The sequence below is a fragment of the Phalacrocorax aristotelis genome, chromosome 3 (genome assembly GCF_949628215.1).
Source record: "Phalacrocorax aristotelis chromosome 3, bGulAri2.1, whole genome shotgun sequence".
In the NCBI taxonomy this organism is placed as follows: Eukaryota; Metazoa; Chordata; class Aves; order Suliformes; family Phalacrocoracidae; genus Phalacrocorax; species Phalacrocorax aristotelis.
Window position 1 is genome coordinate 86,071,492 of NC_134278.1, and position 20,686 is coordinate 86,092,177.

The following is a 20,686-nucleotide window of genomic DNA, read 5'->3' on the forward strand; positions in this document are numbered from 1 at the left end:
CTCTACCCTCCACCCTTTTCTATAACAGAAGTTTTACCAAAACTCACCTCTGGGTACTTCAGTTTTAAAGTCTTATGCATTTCCCGAAAACGACTGTACCGCCTGAATACTGTCCATGTCTCATCCAGGACTGTTATCTGTATCAGACAATATCAAAAGAAGAAACAGAAATAAAGCCACACAATATATAACACTAAAAACCAAGCAGTATACAAGGTTATGAGATTAAAACAGGCAATTCTTAGTTCCCTTAAATTCGTAAGCTTTTATAGCTTTATTTAATTTTTCTTTCACTACAGTGACAGAATTGTATTTAATAAGGAGCACTGATTGCAAAGCAAAAAAATGGAATGCATTTATTCCTTATTCCGGAGTGGTTTGACGAGGCTGTAAACACATTAAAACATCTCCAATCATTCCTTGGCGCAGCTATGCAGCTCAGAGTGTTGCAATCAGTGGATGTTCCATCAGTGAAGGACTAACCCCCAGTACATGCATAGCATAGCCTCTCCATACATTCATCGAAATGTATATATTCTCATATACCCACACATGTATGTATAGACAGATACACAAACAAATACATGTTTCTCAGACACACGGAGTTCATTACCGTGCAGAATGGGATTCTAATTTGTAGCATAAAAATGATATATGCGAGCTTTCAGTAGAAGATATTCCTTTAAAACAATCTGTGCCTGTGTCATCCATATGTTGATGAACACCCCTTTTATGCAGGAATTTTCATTTAAATCAGCAGAATTACTCCTGTGAATAAAGCGCATAGCAACAGGAGCAAAGAGGGAGGGCAATACAACCTTACATTAGTTACTCACAAAATTCTTACTGAAACTGAGAAACCAACAAAAATTTTTCACTGTCTTAAATTAGATGATAGGAAAGAAATTTGGTAAGTGCTGTGACTGGAAGCCTTTGATTTTACAGCAATGCCTTTCTGTAGCACAATGTTGCACAGAGAGTGGGCATTTTTCTACACCAACTAGCAGAGCTGGAGAAAGCCAAATGGCAATGCCTAAACCTGAAAAGACTTGTTGCTTTTTTTTTAATCTAACAGGCCTAATATGTGATATTACCTCTGCCTGGCTATGGTTTTAAGCATGAAGATCAAAAATAAGCATTTTCATAAAATGCATTTCATGAAGACACAAGCTTTTTAACCTTAAAGTTCCCTCACTACTGAGTGTATCAGAAAGTTACAGAGGTAAAGTAAGTTGTAATGGAGCACAATAACCAAGTAGGAGAAAAAGAAACCAGAGCAATAAACCAGAGGAAACCAGCATCCAAGCACTGTCATTGACAACTGCTACTCCATCCTTGCAACAAACTGGTCCACCTTTCTCCATCCCTGCTGCCTTTGCTGCTGTACACAGAACAGGGAAACTGGGTGAAACTGTTTTGGAAACCAAAATTGTGTGTCTTATGACATCAGGAACCAGGTTTTGGGTTTGGGGTTGTTTTTTTTTTTTCTTTTTTCTATTTTTACCTCTATTTTTAACTAAAAAATGTTAAGTAAATAAAATTGGCCTTCTCAATATTTTTCATAAATGTTAAGACAGGTTCTTCCAGCATATCTCCACAATGCAAATTCGTTATTTCTGATAAAACTCATCTTTCAAGTCACCAATAAGCTTGATGGCTACTAGACATCTGCATGATGGACTATATTCCCTCATGAAAAAAAACTCAAGCAGTTGCCCTCCCTCAATATATTGGTAACAGCGTCTCAAACTTTACAAATCAGGTGAATGGATTTAACATACATAGGCAGGTTTAACAAAAAAAGTATTTAGGAATATGTATGCTACACTGATGTTGATTAACCAATTAACCATTTTGTTCTGAATAAAAGTAAAGGGCTTTGTGATTTAAACATTCAAGTGAACATTACAGTGCAATGGATAGTCATAAAATATCGATATTATTAATTTCTGTCTTTTTCCTTTAGTTCTATATTTCAATATTTCTGACTCGTGAAATTTTTCTATTGTAATTTCCTTTGTACATGATGATGTTAATTCAAAAGTGATCTCTTTTTCCCCATGGGTTTTCACAGAAGCGTGCCTTTAAGGGAGCAACCTAGCACAAAGCATCCAGGACTCTTCCAGCTACACAGCCTGGGAAGAGCATGTATGTCAGCTTGCCAATGACGTTGTTGGCTGTGCATCTGACAGCTATCTAGGTGATAGGGTGGTACCAAACTTAGCCAGATCAAATTGCCTGCAGCCCATTATTTATTAGCTTTCTTCTACAAAGTTCAATAAAAACTTGCTGGAGGTGGACAGGAAAGAAAATAGCAAAACCATATATCTCTGCTGCCTAAGAACCGAAGGATTTTCTGTAGAGCATTCTCTGGTGGCTTGGCTTGACCTGACTTGGTCCCTATCATCCTTTTTGTTTGCTTTCCTAATTTTTGCAATGAGACTAGCAGGTAATGCATTGCAAAATTTTACTGTTGTTACTGGAAGTTTTCCCTGTTGAAGCAAGATGCCATCAAGTCACTCCCTCCTTCCCATACTGCTGAGATTATTGGAAAATTAATTTTGAAGCTAAACAAAATCTTAACCAGTCCCCAAAGTTCAACAATAATGTTACTAGGATCAACCTACTCATATAAACAGGAGAATTACAGCACACCTGGCATAGCAATAGCATTTCCAGAACACGGCCTTTTACCCCTACAGCTGATCCAGCCAGTTGGGGCTGGGATTCTTTTCCCTCATTTAAAAAAAAGCTGCATGACAGACTATATACTCTGTAAGAGTATACTCTGTTTACTATATAGTCTAAGACCTCTAGGATCATCAAGTGCAGCCGCCAACCCAACACCACGTCTCCTAAACCATGCCCTCAAGCGCCACATCTACACGTCTTTTAAATACCCCCAGGGATGGTGACTCCACCACCTCTCTGGGCAGTGTGTTCCAATGCCTGACTACTCTTTCAGTAAAGAAATTTTCCCCCATATCCAATCTAAAATTCCCCTGGTGCAGCTTGAGGCCATTTCCTCTCATCCCATCACTAGTCGTTTGGGAGAAGAGACCAAAACCCACCTCGCTACAACCTTCTTGCAGGTAGTTGTAGAGAGTGATAGGTAACTCAGAGATGACTGAAAGTCTTTGAAACACAAGAAAAAGACAGTTTTGAAAGAATATTGAACAGGATAAGTAAAATGAGAGGTCAGAACAACTAGGAAAAGCTGAATGAAAATGAGAAGGTTCATCTACAACCTTCCCTCCTAGCAGAGGATCCCTTGCAGGGCTGTGCTTAATTCCAGGCTTTGCTTCCATCACCTACTCTCAGGGGACCCTGAGTGTCTTGGTGTGAGCTGCAGTCCCCCCTTCACTGCTGCCTCACTGCTCCTTCTGCTATCCATAGGTACTGTCTGCAACCACAGGCAGTATGTAACAGATGCCTAGAGTCTTATCAATGCAAAAGCTCTTCTGATATGCTGTTGTTTCTAGTACAGCCTTGTCTGAATATTCTGCACATCACAACAACATGAAAGGAACAGGATACAATAATAGTTTTCTGGTACTCTAAATTCAGCTCTAACGTAAATATGTTTAGACCTGATTAAGTTACTACTGTTTCATCATGTCTCTAAAGACAAAAAATAGAACCATCGCCCAAATGGAGATTTTTTGGAAATGTATCTATTTGTACTGAATACATAATAGCAGACCAGCACAAACAGCTCCATGAGATTTCTCGCTGCAAAAGAAGAGGTTCTAGCTTAATTCTAATCAAGTATGATTTTGTTTCTATTTCGAACTCTCTCCAACGGGTTCTCATGGAGTCACTCAACATCTTAAAGTAGGATCTGTATCCAGTGATGAACCTAAGTGGACAGACCATCTTGCTGGCCCATTCCCAAAGGTTTTATATGTCTGGGTGGACAAGATGCTGAATCTGCACAAATAAAAGTATTTCTGCATATGTTAGAGTTGAAACAGTTATGAACCAACCATGATGCTGCCAAGAAAAGTGGAACTCTCACCCTTTTGGCATATAAAAGGAATCTTTACTATTGCATGTCACAAGAATAAATTACTATATTTGTTACATATAGGAATTTATTATATTTGTTCCTCTATACAGCACTATGCCAGGATTTAACTACAAACACAGTTACTAGAAACATGTGTTGAAGAAAATAATTCTGAGACACCTAAGATTCAAAGGCTTGGGGACTGTCTTACAATTAAACTCAGTGATCCTTTGTCCCTTTGTCAGAGTTCAAAATGCGGTTACATGCTCGTAGGCCAGCTACCCATTTTCCCAAGAGCAAGAGGAACCTTGGTGAAAAAAGCTTATTTGGGAACTAGCAAAGGAAATGAAATTAGCAACACCCCAGCCCTTTCAAGACTGACACATATTCTGATATGAGTACAACTGAAAATAAACTTGACGGAAGTAAAGCTGAAATAAGGAATTATTTCAGCAACTGACATTTTATCCTGACCCATCAAGAAGGGATGAAATAAACAGGTACACATTCTCTCCTCCCTGCCCTGTCTTCCTACATTCCTGCTTTCTAAGGAAAAAAAAAAAAATCACCACATATTCTAATTTCCCAAAAAATAAAAGTAACAGCAGCTGAAGATTAATACAGATCAAAGTAGAGCTGGAAACTCTGCAGGGGAAAGGTTTAAAACAGAGAAGTTTGTGGAAAGACTGTGGATTGTAGCTTGGAGCCAAATCCTGACCACAGCAAAAGCAGCCCACTGTGACATACAGAGACCTGGAAGCAAAGGAAAAAAAGCATAAACAGTTGATCAATGTGACTATAAGAAATATCCCAAAGACTGCCAACCTAAGGTCCATAGGAACTTCAACAGAAATATTTAGTGCTCTAAGGACGTTGAAGCAGTGGAATATGATTATTAAAGTGACAGCCCATTCCCTACCCCATGTCATCCACTTCTTTGCTTTGAACTTCATCAAACCAGTTATTTAAGCAGCAGTTTCTTTCAGAGGCAGCCTAGAAATGGCACAAGAGAAAGAAAAGATGGTTCTGGCAAGTACAGCAGAAGAGAATAGCCATTCCACATACACTGCTCTTAGCCAGAGCACCCTGTTCTTTCCTGGTTACAAATTCCACCCCCTTCCAACATTTTTCTTCTATTACATTTCCTTCCAGATAAGTCCAAGTCCTCCTGCACGTACTCTTTAACTGCCTCTTCATCCTAAGGCGGATGTTTACATGGGTTTTAGGGATGAAGGGAGAATATTTGGAAAAGAAACCCACCAACTCACTAAAAAGAGAAAATACTTTTTTACTGTATTTACCTTCACTAACCGTTACCCTATTCAGTAAATCCTGTGTGCTGAAAATAGTTGGTGGCTAGAACATTCCTTGGGCAAGTTTTGTATGCATTTACTCTTCTCTCAGTATCTCCCTGGCTCTGGGCTTTCGCTGGCCCCAGGAAATTCAAAGTGCAAAGCTATGTGCAAAATACTTTAATTATGTTTTTATTATTATAGGTAAATATTTCAGGTCTAATATTTTCTATACCTGACACTTGCATCTCAATAAAGGTCTTTCCTATAACCAATATGCATTTAATCCTCATCTCTGCAACATCTTCAACTGAATTATTTGACATTGGATCTGGAACTGCTCAACCCAAGAGTCTGACCACGAGCCTTCTGTGTACAATTGATCCACTTGGAAAATACCTGTCTTTACAGTGTCCTGTACTGTGCATGCCTTCTCACAGCCTCTGTTATTTAGCAGTACTGGGGCCACTTAAGACAATGGAAAGAGACAGAACCAAAAACTGCAGTTAGTGGAAACAAAAACTACATTTCATTGGGGTTAGTAAGGTGATTTCTGGAATCCGCAGATTCTCAGGTGCATTTTGAGTTGCCATTTCCATCTTTGCTAACTGTGATGCTGTCACAGATAGCTGGCCAGAATAAACTAGGAACTATTTGGTTTTAAACAAAAAGCGTTTTCTATTATTACTGCTTCTTTGTGCTATTGTGTACAAATGAAAGCAACAGCAACATGTGTACAGAGAACCCAAGCATTAAGGAGAAGCAACTGAAAAGCACTTACCTTTATTTCAAACTCATAGTGTTCATCCTTTCCCTGCCCACACAGGACATAGCGTGGAATACTAATTTTAATTGGGTCCTTTAGGTCATCTGGATTTGCTCCCAGAGAACGACAGACCATCCGCTTTCATGTGCGTATCAAATAGGGAGAACAAAGGAAAACGAAAATGACTACATGAGGAAAAAAAGAAAAGAACTTGGCTAAAAATGAGAAAATGTTCTTGGCTGGAAAAGCAGGGAAAGACAGCATGGAGGAGGCAGAAATTTTTTTTAAAAAATGAAGGAATTACTTGAAAACAAAGTGGATTTCCTTTTACAAACAAGTCGTAGCATATTGTTATGCATGAAAAAATGGAGGTGAAAAGTCTTCAAAAATATTGCTTATTCTTTGGAAAGGCATGTTCACAGCTTAGATATCAAAAACAAGGGAAAGCAGATGACACTGTATTAACCCTCTGTGAAAAAAGTAAATATGAATGCCATAAATATGAAATAAAATACATCAAGCCTTCACAGCCAGTCATATTTTTTGTATGTGTTTATCTTTATAACAAACTTGTTTACAATAGCATGCAAAGCTGCACAGGATCGAGGCAATTCAGAAATTGCCTAGATCTTAGACTTTTAAATCCAAACTCATTTTATAATTAAATAAGATATAGATAACATAGTAATCCACTGTCAGAACAGTTTCCTACTTTTTTCTTTAAATCATATCTATAATTAGCAAAAAAAACTATGAGAAATTTTCATGGTCTTGACAAAAAAGTCATGAGGGCACACTCCTCTGATTAACAGCCAGATGGAATCTGTAACTCAAGTTATGTCAAAAATAAAATACTTCTGCAGCTGAAAAGATTAATGCTTTGCAGTGAGCATCTCCAAAAGTAGCATAAGCATTCACAGTGAACAAGTACAGAAACTGCCTTCTAGGAAGTCCTCTACTTTCTCAATTGAATGTATTTGGTCTGAAAAGCTTACTGAACTTGTACTTAAAAAATAACAGCACCATAACAAGTATAAGTTAATAACAAAAAAGATTGGAAAGCTATCACTTTAAAGTTATGACCATGTTATATATTTGTATTTATGATGCTATCCATCAATTACATAGATCCTGTATTCTCAACATTCATTTTCAATCCCTTAGCAACTACCACAACACGTGTTGCTTGGCCAAAATTCTTCAGTCTTGACCAACACTATTGCCACATGTGAACGTGTCTCACACTTCTGCTCACTGACACTTGGTCTCTTTGTAGCAACTCCTGGTGACTCTCAGTACACGATACCGTGTAGGAGCTGGAGAAAAGTTTGAAACTTTTGTAAACACCTCTCTGAATGCTGATTGTTACAGACAGCTTTTTGGCATCCTCACCTAGCTAACAAGAAGGAGATGCTGTTACATCATTACTAGTCAATTATAAATGCCAAAGTAATTTCCCTTAACTTTAGCGTGAAGAGTAGTGAAAAAGAAAATACAAAGAAAGTGATTTTTAGTTCTAATTAACTGACTTTATCTAGGTGTTTTGCACAAACTCTTTTTTAGTGAAAATACAAAAAAAGTTTGCACTGGAATGGAAAAATACTTTTAGTGACTTTCATTTATGCAACAAATATTTTCTCCTCTCCATTTTGCTGTTCTTTCACTTCTCCCCAAGTTATTGGCTTTTCAGCTAAAACTCATTTCTGCAGCGTAGAAATGCAAGCAGTTCGTTCCTTGGGGGAAAGAGGAGTTCATTGCTTTGACAGTATCATCTGTTTTAAAACAACAATAAAACTATAAAGTCACTCTTAAAGCCACCTCTGTCAACATATAGTTCTCTGAAAATGACTGTCAGTAAATTATTACAAACAGCTAATAGTCAGAGAACAAAATCTCAAAGACAAAATACTGAGAAAACCACACCCTAATACATTAAATAATCCTTTGACAGTCATAAATATCAACCATTATGTAATGTTTCATTTACAGCAGAATAAAAGATACTGTTGTGAAGTTGTTTTTTCATAGAAGTACAGAATATTCATCAAGTTAGATTTGAAAACAAATGCAAAAGAGGGAGACCATGTTACCTGGAACACAACATGCACAAACATTTAACTTCAGGGTATAATCTGAAAAGAAATTATTTGCAGAAATTGCTGTCATTTAGCAGCTGTGATTAAGGAAGTCCTCCCAGATAGTGCCACTCCATGTTAACTTTTATCAAGGCTTAGAAGAAATGCCTTGGTGATGTCAACGAGGGAGCCACTCGAACTGGACTGACATGAGGTTACACTGAACTCATAACTACTCTGTCTACTCCATGTTCTGTGAGATATTTGTGTATGTGTATTTGTGTTGTGTATTTTTTAAAAAACAAAAACCATACCTCAAAATAATGCAACCCATTTTGCTCATCTTTGGATTTCCTTAAGGTAGTAGTAAGTTTTGTTGTGATAAAGAAAGCCATAACTCTCTATCCAAACCAGCATTCATCCTTCCAGACACAGCTTCTCCATCCAATGCAAGTTATTTCTTTTGAAATCCCACGTGAATTACATTATCTTGTCTTTATATATGGTAAGAACAAACAGGAAGTGTTCTTATACTAGTAGAGAGACTGAAGTCTAACTCTAGAAGATTTCACCTCTACTGGCAATATGCTTACAGAATTTAGAATTTCAGATTAGATACCACTGTTTTTTCTGCCAAGGACCATATTCCTCAAACAAGGCAGATGGCACATTCAAGCAACAGGATTGAAAAGGTATTCCACTCCCTTTACAAGGGAGGAAAAAAAAGATGGGAGACAACAGCTTATTTACTATTTGAACATCTGATAGTGGTAACAGGTAAAGAATAACCTTGTACTAAGCTGAAGTCAAGCCTCGACTAATGTAAATCTTTTACTAATGTTGAATAGTTCCATTATTTCTTGGAATGTAATATTACAGAGACTGTACGAGATGCAATGTCACAATATCACCAACCCCATTAGAAAGCAAGCAGAAAAAGGGGCACATTACATGCAGAAAACTCTAGGGATAAACTTATTCCATCCATCAGGCAGTACACCCAGTTGCTAACTATCCACGTACTCAGATGATACACCCCAAAACGTTTGTCTTACCACTGGTATAGTATCATGACCAAAGGTCGACATGCTATTTAAAGCACAGCCAACATCTGTTTACACCCTTTAAGTTGATTTTCACATCACATTTTCCTTAAACACTCACATCAAGGGAATACAAAGACTTCTTCTATTTCAGGGAAGTACAAGTTAACTATTTGGAAAAAAATAAATAGGCATAACTCAGAAGCCATGCATTCCTTCCCTGAAAGAAAAGGGGAGAGGGAAATCCAAAAAGAGCATTGGGTGTTCTCTGCATTTTTCTTGTTCTGTTTCACTGCTTCCACATAGCCTACACTCTTTTGGCTCTAGGCAAAGGGTGCAAACCCAAGGGAAGAAAGACCCCATCAATTCCTGGCAACTCAGCCAACACACTTAGAATAATCCAAGCACAACTCCTTTTGCACTTGGTGACAAACTTTAACCTAAGAGTGCAATAATGCAAAACTCCCAAGCAGAATAGAATTGTCAATGCTATTCTTCCCAAAATTGTCAGTATAAAAGCTATAAACACCCTCAGTATTAAGAGCATACATTGAATGTGCCATAGAAACCTAAACACAACTTCCCGTTCAGGCAACAAAAATATTAGAGATGTTTTGAAATATTGAGATCAAGGGCATGCAAAAGATGAGAAGAATGAAAAACAAAGATACACAGAAAGATTAAGGAAAAGGCAATCCAGGAGGAATAGAGAAGACCTTAATGAAGACCCATAGGAGATGGAGGAGCCAGAAACAACAGCCAAAATGGAAATCAGGAGACACAGCTGTAATTATAGTTTTGATCCACCTACTGTATAACATAGAAACATTCCATTTCCTCAATTTCCCAAGGAGATTTATGTACAGCATCTTAGAGACCCACAAAAAGTAAGCACTCAAGTAATATCCATTTTTGCTAAGATGTGTATACGCACTCTATGGTATTCCCTTATAGGCTCGAAGGATTCTTTTGCCTATTGATAAAAGATTGGGGAGGGGGGAAGGGAAGGTTTTATCAATATTCATTAACCTCTTATTTTGAATGTATCTAAACGTATTTGGATTTCAACACCTAGTCAGATGCATAATTAGCCAAATGGCTTCTTCACTTGAACTGAATGTTAATTTCCAGATTTCCAAAGGGATATGCAAACCGCTTTTAAGAATTGATGGGATGACTGTCAGTTGAGTATTTATTTCTTTTCCACAGTATTTAGAAAAACTAATTCCTGAATCTGATCCAACCTTGCTCTTAGAAAACACAAGCTCAATTTTTGTGAAATTCTCTTTGTCTGGCAAAACTACACATCGGCTATCATTCAAACTGTACAACTGAAGGCTGTCAAATTGTGATCGCTGGCATGAAGCATCCAAACAGTTACATGCAGCGTAAAAGACATTCTTTTCCCTTAAGAGACCTATATGAGTAGTTTTAAGAACCGGAGATCTATACACAGTCTGCTTAGCAGTGTCTATTTTCACTGTGGCATACAGCAGTACATTAATGTCGCCTAATAAAAGTTTAATATTTCCCATATTTTCATGGAATAAGTAAACCAGATCAGCTAATACAGTTCTGAATTTACAGGACAATCTTACTCCATTTGGAAAAACTAAGTCATTTACTTCTGACATCCAGTCAAGTGAAATCTGCATCAAATAATCTTTCAAGAGCTGGTGATTTAAACGAACAGCATCATTCACTGCAGAAATCAAAACTCTCATTATGTCATGGCAAATCCTTTGAGTTAAGTGTTTGTTATAGGTATATATTGTGAATAAACCATCTTCAGCAGAACACAGAAGTCTAATACTCTGTCCAGCAAAGCCAACTCAAATCTCCTTTATCGAGACAATGGGAACCCCATAAAACATTGCCAAGGAACTCTGGCAGGCATCTTGTTCAACGGACGAAACAACATACAGAATGGAGCTGAATAAAAGCAAGCAACCAGGTTCTGGATCAGGTGTTTTACAACTGCCAACAGTGAGCCAATATACACTCTAACTCCTCCATTCCAGTACAAATTTGAGGTAAGGCAGAGGTCAAAAATTCCAGCATTTTTTCCAGAGAACAGACCTGAAGCTTCGAAAAGACATCAGGAAAATGCACAAATTTCTGTCTTAATGCAAGACTGTTTTCCAGCTGTTCGTTTTTGCAAGGGTATGCAAATCCTTCAGAGGGCTTTCTCACACAGGCATTGGATATTTCTGTGCTTACACACATCATGATAGCATCTCGCACACAGGATTCAGGCTGAATGACATTTTCAGTACAAACTTTAGTGCCATCGGTAGAGTGGGACATGTCTTGATTCACATCTGTCTTGAAGAATACATTTACTTGCAAGTTTCTTATAAATGGCAGATTTTGTACTAATGATACTGCTTGTGCACATCTCACTTGTGTCACACAAACTTCCCAACTTCGTAATTTGTTTAGAAACCACTGTACTGTTTAGCAGCTGACTACTGGTATTTTTGTAATGGAAGGAAAGCTTACTGAAAAGATATCCCAAACCGTGTGTTCTGGTCTCACATCAAAACCAGAAGCTATTGACTTAAAATAAATCAAATCAGAGGCTTTTTGTGTGGGAAGCTGAGAATTACTAGACTGGTCCTCAATTGTGGGGTGTACTGTTTTAAATAGGCTGTTTTCTTTACAAGTTATTATTTCAGAATGTATATTAGACTGAGAAAAAAGACGGCACAATATGCTGTTAAAGCCAGCCTGCCCATTAGCACACATTAAGGATTCTACAGGAGACAGCTGTTTCAAGTGGGAACAATTAGATTCAGTTCTTGAGCTGTCACAATCCTGAGAAGTCATCACTTTTTTGTCAAAATGATTGACATTTTCAACCTTGCAGAGTGAATAAGCCATGTTATTTAAGTCATGACTTTGTAAAGAAGTAGATAAAACATTCTGATAAGGAACATTCTTACTCTAAAGTATTAATACTTTTGAAGTTAATTAAACTACTTTCAATGTCACAACGACAAACAAAGCTCTCCTGTTCTGAATTATCCTTTCATTCTCGAATGCCTTCTCTGATGTAAGAGGGGAGGAGATTCTTCCAGAACTGGGGAAAAAAAAAATCCCACATCTCTGTATATTCCTTCTGTCTCTTATGGTCTTTTATTCCTGCATTTTCTCCGCACAACTCAGAAGGACAAGTGCCATCTTTAGACATAAATGGAAAACCATAATGTGGCTGCCACTGTTGACTTCTCTGTTAAATATTTCAAAAGAAGAAAATAGAAATGTCTTTATAAAGCTTTCTGATTTGAACATTTCTTAAACTGAGGATTGATTTGATTAGGTTTGTACAATCATTCAAAATTGGTACAATCTCTCAAAATTAGAGAGAGAAAATCCAACAGAAGTGATTGAGGTCTGATTCGGGAATGGTTAATCTTCCCAGCCCACCACTGCTTTTCCTTTGTACAGTATCCATTTCACTTGGTTGATATTTGCTTTACTTGAAAACCACAGGAAACTCAAAAGTGCAATGCAGAAGTTTATAAAACCTTTTTATTTTCCATACATGCACAATGAAGTAATCCTATACTATCCAAGATAGCATAAGTCGTCCAACATAGTTTAAAAATAACAGTGTAGAAGTCCAAAAAAAGTCCAGATTGGAGCTGTTGCAGCCCTCCTACTACTGCGGCTTAAATCCCTAAAGGTATTTAGTATTTAGTCACCAAGTCACTTCAAGAGAAGGTTAGGCAACCAAGTACAGTCGAAGGGTCTGAGCCTCATTTTAAATATACATGTATGAATCCTTTGTGACATAGGCAAATTGGCCCGATGCTACTTGCTAATATTATAGACACCTTTACAGTAGCAAGTTCATTGTGAGTCAAAACTGTGAAGTATTCTGATTTCAGACAACCTCTTCTCATTAAATGCTTTTATCCTCTAAAAAAAACTCAGGAAAGGGATACTATTCCAAATAAAGAATCATGACAAAACAAGGAAGAAGCATCCACGATGACACCACACCTTTCAAATAAGGAAAAAGCTATGCCCAATCTGAAGAAATCACTTTAATTCCCACTGTCTCAACTAGCCATTAATCTTGCTGTGAATTCAAAGTTCTAATTATGCACCTAAACATTAAGAAATTTAATTACAGAGCATGCCATAATTTAAGACAACTGTTTCATTCTGACAAATTATGACCTACCTCATACTTCAGCTTGCGTTGAACTGTGCCATTATTAAGCCTCTCATTATCCTAAGAACAAAAAAGGTAAAACTTGTTATTAAAGAGAGTGCCTTTCTTTATAAGTTCATTTAAAAGTATTTATAGGAAGATACATTCTTTTTAATAACCAAAAATAACTATTTTCTTATTGATATTTATTAAACCACTGGTTTAGAAGTCAATCAATCCAGTCTTTGGACAAAGATCACAAGTTTTTAAACAAGCATTTGTTTGCAAATGTAAACAATTACTGTTCTTCTGGACAAAATTTTATCAGTGTATTTTACAGACATAAAATAAAGATTTTTATTTTATCTGCAAGCTTCCTATTGCCATTTACATACTCAAAAAAACCAACAACAACAACAACAAAAAACCAACATAAACCACACAAAGTAGAGAAAAGAATCATATAGGTTGGAAAATACCTTTAAGATCATCAAGTCCAACCATAAACCTAACACTGCCAGTTCACCACTAAACCATGTCCTCAAGCACTACATCCAAACATCTTTTAAATACCTCCAGGTATGGTGGCTCAACCACTTACCTGGGCAGCCTGTTCCAATCCCTGACAACTCTTTCAGTGAAGTAATATTTCCTAATATCCAGTCTAAACCTCCCCTGGCGAAAAAAGGACAAGCAAAATCTAAAACTGATCTCTCTGATTTACTATTTTGGTAAACTGAAGTTAAGTAAACACCGGAAAACATGAAAATTCTTGAACAAAACTAAATCAGTGGTTACACATGATGCATTGAAGGTCAGGATTTCCCACCTATCTCTGCTCACCTTTAAACTTTCTGTAGACCAGGACAGGCTAGCACCATTATCCTCAGCATTATGATGAATATTCTGGAGCCTTCTCTGCACTTCTTGTTCAATGAAGGCATTTATCCTTCAAGATATAGAAAAGTTCAAGAAAGTATACTCGTAGATAAAAATCAAGACAGGCTAAAGGACTCTTTGAAACAATAATGAACTCTAAGTACCACACAGTTCTTAAATTGGCAGGCTTAATGTTAGACCAGTTTTATCCCTGCTTAAGGAACATGGACTTCTGAGCAAGTATTCATTTAGCAGGCAAAGGTTAACAATTTGTTAGCACAATTAGACAATTTAATGGACCACAGGGTAAACCACTGCTATGCATACAGCTCTACAAACAAGTGGCACTGAAGATAAGAGAGATGAAGAAATAGAAGGCTGGGTGTTGTGGTTTAGCCGGCAACTCAACCCCACACAGCCGCTTGCTCACTCCCCCATCGGTGGGACAGGGGAGAGAAGCAGAAGGGTAACACTCGTGGGTCAAGATAAGAACAGTTTAATAATTGAAATAAAACAATAACAACAAAAATGCAATGGAAAGGAAAACAATGACAGGCATGAAACCCGGGGCGGGGAGGGGGAGGAAGGGGAATGAACCACCAAAACAAACCACACGTGATGCAGCCGCCCGCTGCCCCCGCGCTGCTAGTCCCCGAGCCGCAACTGCCCGCCCCCCCCCCCCCCCCCCGCGCACCCACTGCCCCCGTTGATATACTGGTCATGGCGTCACATGGTATGGAATGAACATCCCATTGGCCAGCTGGGGTCAGTCGCCCCGGCTGTGGCCCTGCCCCTCCCGGCCACATGGCAGAGCACGGGAAGCTGGAAGTGTCCCCTACCACCACAGGCACTACAGTAAAGAGAATTAACCCCTTCTCAGCCAAAACCAGCACACTGGGGTTGTATCTTTAGTTACTTAGTGGTTTACTTTTATCACTACTGTGATATTGGCAACTGGCAACTCAGGCTAACAGAGGTTTGATCTTCAAATGGAATGTTCCAAGAGTTGATACTAATAACTACATGTCTAAGTGTAAAAGGAACAGAGAGGAAATAGATTTTAAATTATACCATGCAGCTGCCCTGTTAAAAAAGGCTCAAGACAATTTAGTTTTCTTTGTTGCTTTAAGTGTATATAAAGCAGTACCATATAGACAAGTAAGTGAAAACACAAAAACAGTTTAACAAAAACATTTAAGCCTACACAGTTTTACAAACCTCTATTCTAAAACAGAGTGCACAGGAGCAACAGATTAGCCTGTTGATTATTTGAAGTAAAATATAGCAAATTAATTTTATTTCCAGACTAGTCTTTAAGTACAATTACAGTACTTAATTAGAATCCAACCCTGGCAGAACAACCTTTCAAAATACTTGTTTTCTAAAGCTATTGTTTGCATTCATATAAAAATATTGCAGAAATGCAGGTTACCCACCTATCATCAACTAGTGGAGCAGCAGGTGGCTGTGAGTTTGTTGGACTGGTAGGGGAAGCGGTATGGGAAAGTTTCTCTTCTAATGTTCCATGATTTCCTTTCTGACCACCATCACCCTCGTATATTTTTTGCTTCAGCTGCTGAATTTCCTGGTCCAGGCTATAAAGAGATCTTAAAATGTGATTTGCTTTGCTTTGGAGTTGTTTCCCATAGTTGTTATAGGAAGTACTGTACTTACACTGGGATACATACATGTGAGATTGTAGATATTAATATTTATGAAAATATAAAAACCATAACTTTTCTTTAAGCATATTTAGGTAGTAAAATAGAGACAGCTCAGAAGCACACTACAACAGCAGTATTAAGTTGAATAAAGCAACTTCAATATCTTCCAGTGCAAAAAGTATCTAACTCAGCACATTAAATATGAATTCATAAGACTTAACCTATCTATTAGGATCACTTGATAAACTTTCCTCACTACAGAACTCCATCGATGATCTCAGTTATTAGCTTCCAGTGGGAAGTAAATTAATAAATGGGGGGGGGGGGGGAAATTTAAAACCTCAAAATACAGCACTAATCCAAAAAACCAAAGACAACCTAAACCAACGATATGGCAAAACATATCCATAAGAAAATCTTTAAATTGTGTACTATATATAAAAATCTTATTTTCCAGTTATTCCTTCTGTCTGTATACATATTTTTGAAATTTTACTTACAAAATAAAACATCTAATATTTATTTTCTACATACCTAATAAATCACCTTTTGAAATTGAAACGTCCTCACTTTAATAAATTTCATATCAGCCAGATTTATGCACAGAACAGAATATGTAAAATTGGATACCGTATTTGTGACTGAAAATGCCTGAGGCATCTAGCAGAAAATAAGCGCTTTTTGCAATATTTACCACTTAGTCAAATTAAACTACGTTGTAACATAGTAATCTGCAATACACACTTTTTGCTTGTAATGTAGCTGAGATTAGATTAGTAACACAGTAATAATCTTCCCTATTTACATTAGCAATTTTATCTCCAGAGGTAATTGTTTTTCTAGAGGTTACTTGAAAATTAAAGCATAAAAGAAAAGAAGTTCCTGCAAAAGCAGGGGAAACTATGCAAAGTCAGGATTCTACCATTTATCCTACAATTGCATATATCTGAATTGAAGTACAATGCTGCAACTGCTTATTCCACCCTGGAGGTTAAAACAGAAAATTAAATAGATGACGAATGCTGAGGCTTAGGCTGGAGTAAAGCAGGCTGAATTGTTACTTCATTTTTAGAGTACTTTTTGCAGCACTGCCAGAAGCCATCTGTTTCTTTTGATTAGCAGCAAAACAATTTGCATCCTGAGGGAAAGTGGATGGGAGATGGCAGATGGATGTAGGAGAGCATTTGCATCTATGGAAAAATCAATTTAACCACAAAAATCAGAATTACGTTAAAGGAACAAAGCTTATCTCTTGATTTGTAAACATTCTACTATCAAAAGGTATCACTTCCTATAGCTATAAACTTATCCAGCCATGTGATACATTCACCAGTAAGTACACGAAACTGCACCTTGCCACTCTTGAGCGATAACATCCCATTGTCACAAAGATGACTAAAGTTGCTTTATGTTTATTCTATCGCCACAAACCTCTGCCAGTAAAGAAAAACACAATGGCGCATTATTCCAGTATAAGTTAACTTCAAATTATCATTTTGTGGGTCATCCTTGTAGGTGAAAGAATTTGAGCTAACATGTTAGTCAAACTGGGGGGGGAGGGGGGGGGGAACCACAACATTTTAGCCGGTTCGATGGACTTGCACTCATACAGCATTTCAAATGAATATTGCATTTGAACATTTTCAGAGAATTAACACTGATCTGAACCAGAGCACATGATCACATAACAGTATCAAGATGAACAGCAAGAAACATATACAATTCATATGCTTACTATAGCACCCAAGACATTGCGTACTGTGAAGTGTAAATTCAAACACAAGAGCAATTACGTAGCCTGTAATATTTAACATACTATTATGTATCTTATGATTTTTCTTCTAACTCAACATTTAGAAAAACTTTCAGGCCCCTGGGATATTCACTGAAAGAGTTCAAAGTTTCATTTAGCTTGTTCAAGAGGACTTCAAAGTAAACAAGAAAAACAAGGAAGAATAAAAAAAAAGGAGAGACCTTTTCAATTCCTTGGTATCTTTTCCAAACCTCAGTCTTGTAGCTGACAACATATTTTTTTCACTTGTCACACAACCCAGCAATCTCTTGAGGGCTAAGCTGTCTATTTTTGTGGAGCCTCAAGTGTTTTATACCTTACTTTAATCAGGTGAGATGCTTCATGTAGAAAATGAGATTTTGTGTTCAAGACAATTATGAAAAATAATGGCAATACCCACAAAAAAAAAGATAAATCTGTATTGAAAATGCTTAACTAAAAACCACACAATGTAGCTCTAAATGTTAAAAAAGTGACCTCTATACAGTGTTGAGAAAGGAACTATTATCTTCTGATAACGGTTTGAAAGGAAAAGGATACAGAAGAGCTCTTCAATTTGGCTATAGGGAAATTTCTTTTTTTCAGGTAATTTTTCTTATCAAGCATCTACCTGAAGGGCTTATGAAAGAAGAGTTAGATAATTAGTGGAATACTAAAAAACAAATAAATGCTACCTCAAGAAAAAAAATTCATTGTTTCACCAATAATCACAGGTTTTAAAGCTATAACATTAGCAAATCAGACAACACATTTAAAAATGGCAATTCTGCACTTTTTGCATCCTGCCTGGGTTAAATACCTTAATCCCAGTGGATTTTTGCTCAGGCCAAAAATAAAACAAAAGACTTCTTCCTCTTCTTCCTTCCACACAGAAAGATCCATCCTTACCTGAATCACTTTTCTCTGAGCCTCCCATACTTACGCTGAATGTTATGCTACCAAGTATCATGTGTATAACTGATGACATTCCTTCCGTACCTAAAAGGTTTTGTCATCATATTGGGCTGTATTAATGCCTCTGTATATTTTCTAATAATCTCAAAAACTGCTATCAAGTTTTACAAGGATATATGGCTGGTGTATTTTATTTAGCCCTGAAACCAATAACAAAAAATTAAACATTACACCTGTTTACTTTGAATACCAGAACTGTTCAGTACATCAGTTGAGAGGACAGTTGGCAGTCTACTGTAACTATCAGTCTCCAAATCTTAAACAAACATCTAGCTTATCACCAATAAAGAAACAAAATGTTATACATTAACATTTTAAGAAAAAAGTTGTTAGATGGTACATGTTTATGTAAGGGCAGAACATAAGGTTGAATAAGCTCTCTAAAACAATTATTTAAGTACTGTGATGGCTAATGCAAATACTATACTGCTGAGGTTGGGATAAGTATCCGAAAACAACAGAAATTAATAAGTGAGCATGAATCCTTTAAAAAGCAATACAGAATTTCAATTCTGGGTAAACTACTTGAAACTCATCAAGAAACTCAAGGACACAGAACAAGTCACTCTCTCAGCATATAAGGTATAAAACAATTCACTTTTTGTGGATAGGTTCTAATAAATGGAAGGTACCACAACACTTACCGTTCTCGGTCTTGTTCGAGGGCTTTCTGCTCAGCTTCTAAACTAGCCTGCAGACCTGCCTGCTCGCTGCAGCTGTTGTTCAAGGTGGCAAGTTTCTGTTTCTGCTCTTCAATTTCGAAGTCTATTGTCGAACGACGTTGCAAAGCAGAGTGCCTCCTTTCTAACTTAGCAACAGCTTGTTCCAGTGCCTCTCTCTGCTGTTTTTCCCTTGATTCAAGGATTTCTTTTTCCTTTTTCCGGACCTTTTCTTCCTGACGAGCTACATTGGCTGTGAATTCAAAGGTTTCTTGAAGCTGCTGCAGCTGATTTGTGCTAGCTCTATACTGGGCAAGCTGCTCTTCTTTTTCTTCTATTTCTTTCTCTATTTGATAGAGAGTATTATCTAACCCTAACAAGCCCCTGTCAAGGACTTCAGAAGCTCTTTGTTTCTCTTCCAGCAGAGCTGGCAAATGATTACTCTTCAGGTACTCAAGCTGACGTACTTTAGATTGGAACCTGTACTCTGCTGGCTTTATCTTGTCAGATTCTTCAGCCTTGAGTACAGCATCCACAAAGTTTTCATCATCTTCCTTGAGATTTGTATGTTCTTCATGTACAAATTTTAAGTGGTCCAGAGCTCTTTTTTCATCTGATATTTCCTTTTCTAGGTGATCCATTTGTTTAACTAAATCTTTTTCCAAAATAGTCAACTGTTCCAATTGTTTCCTCTTAAACTCTACGAAATCATGCTGTGCTTTTTCTAACTCTTCAAGGTTTTCATCACCTTCAGATCGGGCTTCCTTGATTTTCAAAAGAGATTCTCTAATATCTTCAAGATCTCTTTTCTCTTCTTCAACTCTTTGTACATCCCCTCTCTTCAGGAGCTCTATCATGACCTGCTTCTCTCGAAGCTGTTCTTCTAGATGAGCTACCAGCATCACCTGCTCCCTTTCTTGTTCTTCAAGTCTCCTTTTTTCTGATTCCAGCTTAATATATTGTTCATCTTTTTCCTTTTTCAGTTTTTCTAGTTCACGAAAAATCTGCATTTTCTCTGCTTTTTCATTATGATTAAGTTCTTGTAGTCGCTGCAACTCCTCTTTGACCCGGGCAAAAATTTCTTCCTGCTGCTTTTTCTTTTGAAGCTCTATCTCCTGTTGTTCCCGTAATCTCTCTTCTTCAAATTTTTCTTTTTCAGCCAGCAAATCCTTTAGCCTGCTCTCAATGTGCACACTTCTCCGTTTCAGACTCTCTTCCTGTTTTCGAATTTGCAGCTGTACTATTTCTGTCTCTTTGCGCTGCGACTCTACCTCTTGCTGCATTCTTACAAGTTCTGCTTTGTCAGATCTTTGTTTTTCTTCCATCTCTTCTATTTGTTTCCTACAGTAAAACATTTATATGCAATATTTCAAACTTTCCTTTTTTTTCCC

The 20,686-nt window shown here is 37.3% G+C and overlaps 1 protein-coding gene across 9 annotated transcripts in view; it reads right to left on the reverse strand.

Moving 5' to 3' along the window:
• The window catches only part of KIF16B (kinesin family member 16B), a 146,781-nt gene that overhangs the window by 45,807 nt on the left and 80,288 nt on the right, over positions 1-20,686 (reverse strand). For 4 of the 9 annotated variants that reach the window (XM_075088262.1, XM_075088266.1, XM_075088269.1 and 1 more), the window contains 6 exons: positions 19,281-20,636; positions 15,663-15,833; positions 14,191-14,296; positions 13,378-13,428; positions 6,083-6,205; positions 48-137 (listed from right to left, as the gene is read on the reverse strand). In XM_075088262.1, the coding sequence (XP_074944363.1) occupies positions 48-137; positions 6,083-6,205; positions 13,378-13,428; positions 14,191-14,296; positions 15,663-15,833; positions 19,281-20,636 (1,897 nt within the window). The remainder of the gene's footprint in view (positions 1-47; positions 138-6,082; positions 6,206-13,377; positions 13,429-14,190; positions 14,297-15,662; positions 15,834-19,280; positions 20,637-20,686) is intronic. The other 5 variants (XM_075088263.1, XM_075088270.1, XM_075088268.1 and 2 more) reach the window with 3 other exon arrangements.